Below are 11,130 nucleotides of genomic sequence, written 5' to 3'. Positions count from 1 at the left end.
GCAGTGTCTCGGCCTTCTGGGCGATTGCCGTGACATGGTTGCCATGCATGCTGTTGCCGGTGGTTACGTGGTTTAGTATGCTTGTGTGTGCATTTCCCTTTAAGTTGTAGCCTCCCTCTGTCTGGTGCTGTAAGGGTTAACTCCCTGACTGGGTGTGGTCACTTGGCTTATATGTTCTGTGGTTTCCTGGCTGGAGTCAGTTGTACTTCAGCTGTGGTTGGTGCTGAAGCTCTGCTCTATTCCAGGGTGTTCCATCTGTCCAGTGAGGGCCACGCTTGTGGTCATACTGTCACGGTGGGGAGTGGGGTAAACCCCCCGCCGTGCGGTGTCAAAGGGTAAAAGGGAATCAGCCTGGCCAAAAGGAGTAATAAGGGAGCAGGTCACCTCCTAAAGCGTCCCTAATCCTCTCCCTGACTCCTCACCGTATGAGCGGACCCCGATGGTAGGACGACTCAAACTCAGGATTCCTAGAGACCCTAAGTCGCCCTGGTAATCCCTCACCAAGGAGCAGGGAAGAGACGACCTGTTCATCCCAGTCATGGAGAAACAGGAGTCTCTATCTGAGGCCAGGCTGCAAGGAGAGGAGAACACATGCAGCATAAGGAGATGGCAGGTAAGTGAAACCAGTAACACACCTACCTGCCACAGACACACTGACTGGAACCTGTGCACTAGTGCTGGTGTCCACACCAACATTAAGGACACAGCACACACCACGAACCACACAGGAACCCAGGACACCCATATCTGCAATAAACATAAAACAGGGAATGTCTAGTAAACATGACACCAAACACCACCAGACATGTAACACCAAACTAGACATACAAACACCCTGAACTTAACCCACTCCAGACAAATAGGGACAGGAAAGGAAGGAGACACCGGGATATCATTCATGACCACAAGGGTGGCCCTCACTGGACAGATGGAACACCCTGGACTGGAGCAGAGCTCCAGCACCAATAACAGCTGAAGTACAACTGACTCCAGCCAGTAAACCACAGAAGATATAAGCCAAGTGACCACACCCAGTCAGGGGGTTAACCCTTACAGCACCAGACAGAGGGAGGCTACAACTTAAAGGGAAGTGCACACACAAGCATACTTATGGGAGAGGCTTAGGGCTATGATGAGGGGGAAGCGCTTCCCTTGACCTAAGCTGGCTGTGTTGTGCTGGGAGCCAGGAGCGAGGGTAAGCCTAGCAGTGGGCGTACCCTAATGGGAGTGTTTGAGAACAGGGGGGGGGTGGGTGGGTATGAACAGAAGCGCCCTGAGGAGCTGGGGCTGGAGCTTAAGAAGGTAAGATGCCCCTCCCACAAATTCAGGCTGACTTTTCAGCCTTCCACTTATGGGAGAGGCTTAGGGCTATGATGAGGGGGAAGCGCTTCCCCTGACCTAAGCTGGCTGTGTTGTGCCGGGAGCCAGGGGCGAGGGTAAGCCTAGCAGTGGGCAAAAATAGACGAGGATAGCAGAGTAGTGTCCAAAACATTTAATTCCTCTCAGAGAGCAAGGTTACAGAAAGCATGGGAAATCTCTACGTTTGGGTTCCGGATGTACCTCGTGAAGCAAGAAGAACTCCAGCGACCCATGCATTTGATCACGTGCGCCGGGACCTCATTTTTGATGCTGAGGACGCGGCCCCGGAGCGAGTGTCCTGTGATGGCCAGCGGGTTGTAACTGAGACCTGAAGCCAGCGTTCTGATGTGGGACACGAACTGGATTGAAGTCAGGAAACTCCCACGCCAAGAAAGCAGCGGGCCATCTAGGGGGGCATCTTGCAACAGGGCTACCAATTGACGGAGGACCATGACCGGGCACCAATCATTCGAAGTTTTGAAGAACCTGACCTCCGAGGGAGGCCCATGCTGATTGGATTTCGTGGAAGGGAGCCAGAGGACAAAAGGGTCATTGGCCCAGGACAATTGCCGCACCTGCAATCCCTGACGTTTAGGGGAGGTGCTGGTGAACTCACCTGCCCTAAGGAATCCATAACTCAAGGTACCTGGCTGCCTTAATAACCAAACTAGGAGAGTGCCCAAAAGGATGTCCATCCAGCGCGGACAACAGTCTCCTAAACATCTCGCTGGAGACAGGCTGTCTACGGGAAGGAGGGGCATCCCCGCACTTCTGTATCCCCCTAAGGGCCGCCTTGACTGCCTGCACTGAAGAAATGGAACCTCCATTTGGATTATGAAGCATGGCGCAGTGCTGTATCCCCGCTAGGTACAGCTTGATGGTGTTAAATGACAGCCTGAGATTGCAGTGACAGTGGGCTATGAACGCCAGGGTGTAGGAGACATCGTCCAAGCCACCTTGCGGGTGGGACCTGGAAAAAACTTTGTAAACCTTGACGCCGGCTTGGTAGTTTCCTGATGGTATGGAAAAACCCCTGAGCGTTTCAGGCAAATATATTGGATCCTGAGCGATTCAGGCAAATGCGTACAACCTGTGGGAAATAAGACCTGAGCGATTCAGGGAAATATGTGACCTGAGTGAATCAGGAAAATACATACAATCTGGAAATACCGTCAACCTGAAAGGGACAGGAAAATACATAAAACCTGAGCGATTCAGGGAAATAAGACCTGGGTGAATCGGGGAAATACGTGAAAATTTTAGCTAATCAGGGAAATACATGAAACCTGAGATTCAGGAAAATACACCCTGAGATATTCAGGAGAAAACACAACCTGAGTGCGTCAGAAAAGACTCCCCCCCCCCGCGAGAGCGGAAAGGAAACAGGAATGACCATGGCATAGAAAGGATCGCAACCTACCTGAATCAACGGACAGCGCTGCCAACTCTCCGGCAATACTGAAGACCTAGGAATGGAGGCTCGTGATGAATGAAGGAAGACTCTGAGTTGCGGAGGAGCGGAAAGCCGCCACTCGGCTGGACCTTACCTGAAACCTGGCACCGTGGAGTGACCGGACACGGAGGAGCCCTGCGACACAATTGAGCATGGATCGAAATTCCGGTGGCCTGAGGCTCTGCTTACATGACAATAAGCTTGCGTTGGTACGAGACCTGGAGAGAGGTGCGATCTGGTGGCACTGGAATGAAGCGACGGAGAACCAGGATGCAGCCTGGGCGCCATGGCCAACTGCTGGATGACCCTGAACTGCCAGAATCAGGGCCCGAAGTCACGCTGCATGCAACAAGACCTGCAGGAAACAGGAATCCAGACATGCAGGACACAAACCGGGTAACCAGGAACCAGCCGGACCCCCGAGCGTTCCAGGCAGATGCATGGAACCTGAGCGATTCAGGCAAATACCTTGAATCCTGAGCGGTTCAGGCAACATGGAATCCTGAGCGAATCAGGCGATTACATACACCTTTCGTGAAAATGACGGACACCTGGGTGCGTCGGGCATTACCTTGAACCTGGGTGGACCTGGCCACTACCTACCCACCAGGAGACAGAGGTAGGTGTGAGCCTGGGCGATCCAGGAGACACAGGTAGGTGTGAGCCTGGGCGATACAGGAGACAGAGGTAGGTGTGAGCCTGGGCGATCCAGGAGACACAGGTAGGTGTGAGCCTGGGCGATCCAGGAGACAGAGGTAGGTGTGAGCCTGGGCGATCCAGGAGACACAGGTAGGTGTGAGCCTGGGCGATCCAGGAGAAAGAGGCAGGTACGAGCCTGGGCGATCCAGGAGACAGAGGCAGGTGTGAGCCTGGGCGATCCAGGAGACAGAGGTAGGTGTGAGCCTGGGCGATCCAGGAGACACAGGTAGGTGTGAGCCTGGGCAATCCAGGAGACAGAGGTAGGTGTGAGCCTGGGCGATCCAGGAGACACAGGTAGGTGTGAGCCTGGGCGATCCAGGAGAAAGAGGCAGGTACGAGCCTGGGCGATCCAGGAGACAGAGGCAGGTGTGAGCCTGGGTGGTCCAGGAGACAGAGATAGGTGTGAGCCTGGGCGAACCAGCGGAAAACAGGAAACAGCATACAACGTAAAAGCACATACATATATCACATGGCCGTGCCGCCATTACGGGTTGCACAGATAATTGCGTCCTGGGGCGAGGTAAGGTACTAATCTACTTCTGAGGAGACCCCCGACTCTCTTCACCTCAGAACCGTAAATAGCGTGCTCCCGCGTCCCCCCACCTAACGCCCCTATGAGCGGAGACAGAGAACAGCTTTTTAATCATATACAGCTTTTTAAACATATACCTAACAATGCCTGGCCCGGCCGAGTGTGCACTCCATAACTGTCTGGTTGCCTGGCAGTACCACTAGTTTCCACAACACCCGCGAATTATGTATGGGCCATTTACCGTGCATAAATAGTTCCTGCCCAGGGGCTGGACCCCCCTACTTACACCATATGTGAGGTAGTGGGTTATCTGACGTGAGTTCCACGCTGGAACGCACGCCGGCCTACCCCCAGGAGCAGGAAGAGATGCGAGTATGACTTGGGGGTAATGGTAGCTGTGACATGAGTGGTGGGCACCGTGGTAGTTGGTGCGTGATGGTTGGGGGTGAACTGAGGGAGGAGCCGTAAGTGGGTAGGGGGGACCGGGTCCGCGAGCAGATATCGGTGTGCGTTCCACGCTGGAACGCACGCCGAACCCGCGACCGGAAGCCTGGAAACATGGGGGCCCGGACCGGAGGGCTCCTGTGAGGGGGGATAGCTTGCGGGGACAGTGCTTACCTGTCCTGAAGCCGTCTGACCGTGGAGAGAGCGCCGGGCCTAGAATGAACTCCGGCGTGCGCTCCACGCTGGAACGCACGCCGATCTCGTGACCGGAAACCGGAAGCCGGAGCCTGCGCCGCTGCTCGGGGAGCCCAGTGAAGGGAACAACAAGTGCCTGCATACGCTACTTCTTCCTAGGGGAGAAACCTGCGACGTACACGGCGGCTGTGGTACCAGCGGGCGACTTCTTATCCAAGGTATGAACACAAGCGCCCTGAGGAGCTGGGGGCTGGAGCTTAAGAAGGTAAGATGCCCCTCCCACAAATTCAGGCTGACTTTTCAGCCTTCCACTAAACCACGTAACCACCGGGAACAGCATGCGTGGCAAGCATGTCACGGCAATCGCCCAGAAGGCCGAGACACTGCCACCGCATGCTCTCACAGCAACATGTTGCAGGGCGGGCAACCGCAAGTGTGGCAACAGTGTCACAGCGTGCACCATAGGCCGTGACATTACCAAGCTGTGCTTTGTATTGCAGATCAGCCACATTTATCAGCAGGGGTGTTAGAAGTCGGACCCCCTGGCGATTTCATACTGATCACGTGAGCATTTATATGTAAGTCCCAGAGAAGGTACCACTATCTGTCCTGTCTGTCTTCAAATTTACAAAACTGCTAGCTTTTCCAAATTTTCTGTCATTTTAAAAGTTTTTTTTTACCATTAACATTAAGTACAATTTGTCACAGAAAATAATTCTTGGATAAGTAGAAGCATTTGAAAGTTATTACCACATACTTAAAGTGACACATGTCAGAATTGGAAAATGAGGCTTCCTGAGGAAGGAGAAAACTGGCTGCGTCTGGAAGTGGTTAAAAACTGTACGATTTTTTTTTCTGCTTAAAAACATGGTCCAAAACATTTTTGCTTTTTGGTGTATACACACACCACCTGGGGTCATGTGATCCTCTTACTGTAAAGAACCTTTTCCTATACTAACTAGCAGGTACATTTCCTCCTCATGTACATGATGTCTCCGCTGTTATTGGAAGCAATATATCGTCTTACCCCTGGGGCGCTCCAAGCTCTCACTCTATAACTATAGTGTAGACCTACAGTACATATGGATCAGCCAAAATGGACTCTAGGCAGAAGGACGTCATTAAAGAGCCCTATAAATAAATAAAACATTGACCACCGCACTGGAGTTTGTCGGGACTCTTGTCATCCTTTCTTGGCCTTCAACACTCTCTTTATTCAGGATAAGAAATGACCAAGGACAGACAAACCATATGTACAACCTCTGCAGCCACACGCCGTCCACTAGGTAAGGTAAGGGGCTCGCGACCACCTTCACAGCAGCTTCCTAAGATAATAAAAGTCAAGGCTCAAATTTACTGTAAAGACAAAATAAGAATACTCTGGAGAGAGGGTCCAAACATACCATCATTCCTGTGCATGGAGGCCCCTGGAAATGACCTGTTAAAATGAAACTGTAAAATCCTACACTATAGACAATAAGGGGAAGGTCACAACTTTTAACTTTGGTCCTCAGTTCTTCCTGGCCCCAACACTATATTGCTCTGCATATGACATGACTCACTGTATTTGCCAGAGACCTGAGTTTTGTGGATATTCACTAGTTAATAGGAACACACAGAAATCCTCCACTATAAACAACCATGAAATTGAGCGTCCTGACTCCTGAGACCTGATTACATTATTCCTGGATGTGCAGAGCAAAGGTCTGGGCTTCTGTGGCTTCAGCTCCTGGGAGAACCAATGACTTTAAAATAAAGGACGCCATTAGCTGTTAGCATCAGATATTTTATGTCTGAGCTGAGATGTTCACTTGTTGGGTTCATATATTCCATCAAATCCTCCTAATGTTTCAATGTTGTCATAATTTTTATTGATTTAGAAAATTTTATGAAGAAAAAAATATATAAAAACATGAAAAACCAAACAACAATTTCCAGCGTTCTTCTCATGAGTCTATCGGATAATCAAAAGACCATCTATGCCCTCTTCATCGTCTTCCTCCTCATCTATCTGATGACTTTTTTGATAAACTTTATTATCCTCCTTCTGGTTCTTACTTGTGCTCATCTTCACACACCCATGTATTTCTTTCTTGGAAACTTAGCGTTCTTGGACATGTCCTACTCATCAGTCACTGCCCCAAGGTTGCTCTTTGCTGACATCACCCAACATTGGTCTATGTCTCTCTCAGACTGCATAACACAAATGTTCTTTGTCATCTATTTCGGGGGCTCTGAGGTTTATTTATTGACCTCCATGTCTTATGACCGGTATGTAGCCATCTGCCGTCCTCTCCACTACTCTCAGATCATGTCATGGGGCACATGTACTCAGATAGTGTCTTTGGTTTGGTCATCTGGTCTCCTCATGCCCACCATTTGTACTTTATGTTTAAGAAGGTTGACGTTCTGTGGTCCCAACATCATCCACAATTTCTTTTGTGATCTGCCCCATTTGCTCCAGATTTCTTGTACTGATACTTTCATCAATTTTCTAGTTTTAATAGTTGTTGGGGGTCTTCTGAGTTTCATAGCCTTTGTTGCCACATTTTACCCGTATGTCAGAATGTTTAGCACAGTCTTTAAAATTTGCACCAGTGATGGAAGACATAAAGCTTTCTCCACCTGTACGTCTCATCTGACTGTGGTTTTTATATTTTATGCGTCCATAACTTTTATCTACCTTGTTCCTAACTCAAGCAATTTTTCTGCATTGAACCAAGTAGTCACTGTGATATATGCACTAATCACCCCCTTACTTAACCCCTTAATCTACAGCCTAAGGAACAAAGACCTGAAGGTCGCACTGAGGAGAGCTTTACATACAGATGGTACAAGAAGACGCACATGACCCCAGCCCAGGACTTATTATAGACTTGTGCATAGACAAAAAAAACTTGTAGCAACTTTGCCTAAATTTACTAAATAAAATTATGATTATCACTACAATTGATCCTCAGGTAGTTACACCTATACCTAACAGGAATACTCAATCTTACTAATATAGTCAATAACACAATGAGTAATACTCAATTCCTTTTAAAATAATCAAAATTTTATTGAACATTATTAAAATACTGATTACTTAATAATACTAACAGTAGGGAATCTACTCAATAGTGCCAAATTGCAATCACCATTTACAGCTGTATAGTAAACAAGGTGCCAATTTTTTTTAGATAATCCACATCTATTTCATATACAAAGGATGGTATAATCCATGGATACAATATACTAGGTACGTTTTATATATTTATCGGGCCATTATGTGCCGCCTGTAAACCAAACCCAGAATAGTAGCAGATTTTACCTCACTACCTCTGAGGGGAAGTTGCCATCTTGCACCTGCACCTCGGTATGTTATAAACCGAAAAAAAATTTGATTTATGTCACCATATCTAACTATATCAGCGAAAGGTGTTCCCTAGTGAGGTAAAATCTGTTACTATTCTGGGTTTGGTTCAGAGGCGCCACGTAATGGCCCGATAAATATATAAAACGTACCTAGTATATTGTATCCATGGATTATACTTTCCTTTGTATATGAAATAGATGTGGATTATCTATAATTTTTTGTCACCTTGTTTACTATACAGATGTAAATGGTGATTGCAATTTGGCACTAAGCTGTATTTTTTTTTTGTACCATTTTGGGGTACATACTATATGACTTTTGATCGCTTCTTGATTGTTTTTTTTTTTTTTTTGGGAGGTGATGTGGGCAAAAAGTGAGATTCCGTGTTTTTATTTTATGTGGTTCTCCATGCGGTATATAGGATATGATGACTTTTTTTCTGTGGGTCGATACAATTATGGCGATACTAAATTGATATAGTTTTATTCATGTATTATTGCTCTTGCATTATAAAATCACTTTTTTTTATTTAAATTTAAGTTGTATTTGGCATCGCCATACTCTAACATCCATGAGATTTTTATTTTTCTGTCAACATAGCTGAGGACTAGAGATGAGCGAACACCTGGATGTTCGGGTTCGACGAGTTCGGCCGAACTTTCGAAAAATGTTCGGGTTCGGGATCCGAACTCGACCCGAACTTCATCCCGAACCCGAACCCCATAGAAGTCAATGGGGACCCGAACTTTTGGGCACTAAAAAGGCTGTAAAACACACCCGGAAAGGGCTAGAGGGCTGCAAAAGGCAGCAAAATGTAGTTAAATCCCCTGCAAACAAATGTAGATAGGGAAATGATGAGTTAACATAAAATAAATAAAAATTAAACAATATTAATTGGAGTGAGGTCCCATAGCACAGAATCAGGCTTCAAGTCACCCACCAATGGAGGAGGTCACTTACTATTATTTTGACCACAGCACCCAGACAAAGGAGAGAGGTCCCACAGCAGAGAACCAGGCATCATATCACCCACCACAGGAGTAGGCCACCATTTAGTTACTTTGACCCCTACACCCAGACGGAGGAGAGAGGTTACACAGCAGAGAATCAGGCATTTAGATCACCCACCACAGGAGTAGGCCACCATTGAATCAGACCCCGGCAACCATGTCAGATGGCACAACCATCAGCTTCATATCAATCAGCACAGGAGAAGGCGACTTTGAAAGACTTTGACCCCTACACCCAGACGGAGGAGAGAGGTTTCACAGCAGAGAATCAGGCATTTAGATCACCCACCACAGGAGTAGGCCCCCATTGAATCAGACCCTGGCAACCATGTCAGATGGCACAACCATCAGCTTTATATCAATCAGCACAGGAGAAGCCACCATTGAGTTACTTTGACCCCCGCACCCAGGAAGAGGAGAGAGGCACCACAGCACATATTCTGGCATCATATCAGCCACCACAGGAGAAGCCACCATTGAGTTACTTTGACCCCTGCACCCAGGAAGAGGAGAGAGGCCCCACAGCACATATTCTGGCATCATATCAGCCACCACAGGAGAAGCCACCATTTAGTTACTTTGACCCCTTCACCCAAACAGAGGAGAGAGGTTCCACATCAGAGAATCAGGCATCATATCAACCACCACAGGAGTAGGCCACAATTTAATGGGACCCCGGCAACCATGTCAGATGGCACAACCATCAGCTTTATATCAATCAGCACAGGAGAAGCCACCATTGAGTTACTTTGACCCCCGCACCCAGGAAGAGGAGAGAGGCACCACAGCACATATTCTGGCATCATATCAGCCACCACAGGAGAAGCCACCATTGAGTTACTTTGACCCCTGCACCCAGGAAGAGGAGAGAGGCCCCACAGCACATATTCTGGCATCATATCAGCCACCACAGGAGAAGCCACCATTTAGTTACTTTGACCCCTTCACCCAAACAGAGGAGAGAGGTTCCACATCAGAGAATCAGGCATCATATCAACCACCACAGGAGTAGGCCACAATTTAATGGGACCCCGGCAACCATGTCAGATGGCACAACCATCAGCTTCATATCAATCAGCACAGGAGAAGGCGACTTTGAAAGACTTTGACCCCTACACCCAGACGGAGGAGAGAGGTTTCACAGCAGAGAATCAGGCATTTAGATCACCCACCACAGGAGTAGGCCCCCATTGAATCAGACCCTGGCAACCATGTCAGATGGCACAACCATCAGCTTTATATCAATCAGCACAGGAGAAGGCGACTTTGAAAGACTTTGACCCCTACACCCAGATGGAGGAGAGAGGTTTCACAGCAGAGAATCAGGCATCATATCAACCACCACAGGAGAAGCCACCATTTAGTTACTTTGACCCCTGCACCCAGGAAGAGGAGAGAGGCACCACAGCACATATTCTGGCATCATATCAGCCACCACAGGAGAAGCCACCATTGAGTTACTTTGACCCCTGCACCCAGGAAGAGGAGAGAGGCCCCACAGCACATATTCTGGCATCATATCAGCCACCACAGGAGAAGCCACCATTTAGTTACTTTGACCCCTGCACCCAGGAAGAGGAGAGAGGCACCACAGCACATATTCTGGCATCATATCAGCCACCACAGGAGAAGCCACCATTTAGTTACTTTGACCCCTTCACCCAAACAGAGGAGAGAGGTTCCACATCAGAGAATCAGGCATCATATCAACCACCACAGGAGTAGGCCACAATTTAGTTTATTTGACCCCTGCACCCAGGAAGAGGAGAGAGGCCCCACAGCACATATTCTGGCATCATATCACACACCACAGGAGAAGGCCTCTTTCAGTGATTTAGGCCTTTGGACCCAGACAGAGGAGAGAGGTCAGAGATTAGCTTCATATCCCCCAGCACAGCAGAAGACCGCTTTATTTGACTTAGGCCTCAGCACCCAGACAGAAGACAGAGGTAGCATGGCAGAGGTTATGGCTTCATGTCACCCGTTAGTTTAACCGGCCACTTTCATCTGGTTAGGCCCCGGCGCCCAGACAGAGAAGAGTTTCATTCAACTGTGGGTTTCATAAAATTTGTATCAAATAAAG

General features: G+C 48.3%; 1 protein-coding gene across 1 annotated transcript; it reads left to right on the top strand.

The window, feature by feature from the left end:
• The first annotated feature begins 6,594 nt into the window (after nt 1-6,594).
• LOC120979370 (olfactory receptor 1468-like) lies at nt 6,595-7,533 on the top strand. Its single transcript, XM_040408082.1, has one exon. The coding sequence runs from the start codon at nt 6,595-6,597 to the stop codon at nt 7,531-7,533; it is 939 nt and encodes a 312-aa protein (XP_040264016.1).
• Nucleotides 7,534-11,130: the final 3,597 nt, after the last annotated feature.

The sequence above is a fragment of the Bufo bufo genome, chromosome 9 (assembly GCF_905171765.1).
Source record: "Bufo bufo chromosome 9, aBufBuf1.1, whole genome shotgun sequence".
NCBI lineage: Eukaryota > Metazoa > Chordata > Amphibia > Anura > Bufonidae > Bufo > Bufo bufo.
The sequence above is the reverse complement of the archived record's forward strand: the minus strand, read 5'-3'. Positions and strand labels throughout refer to the sequence as shown.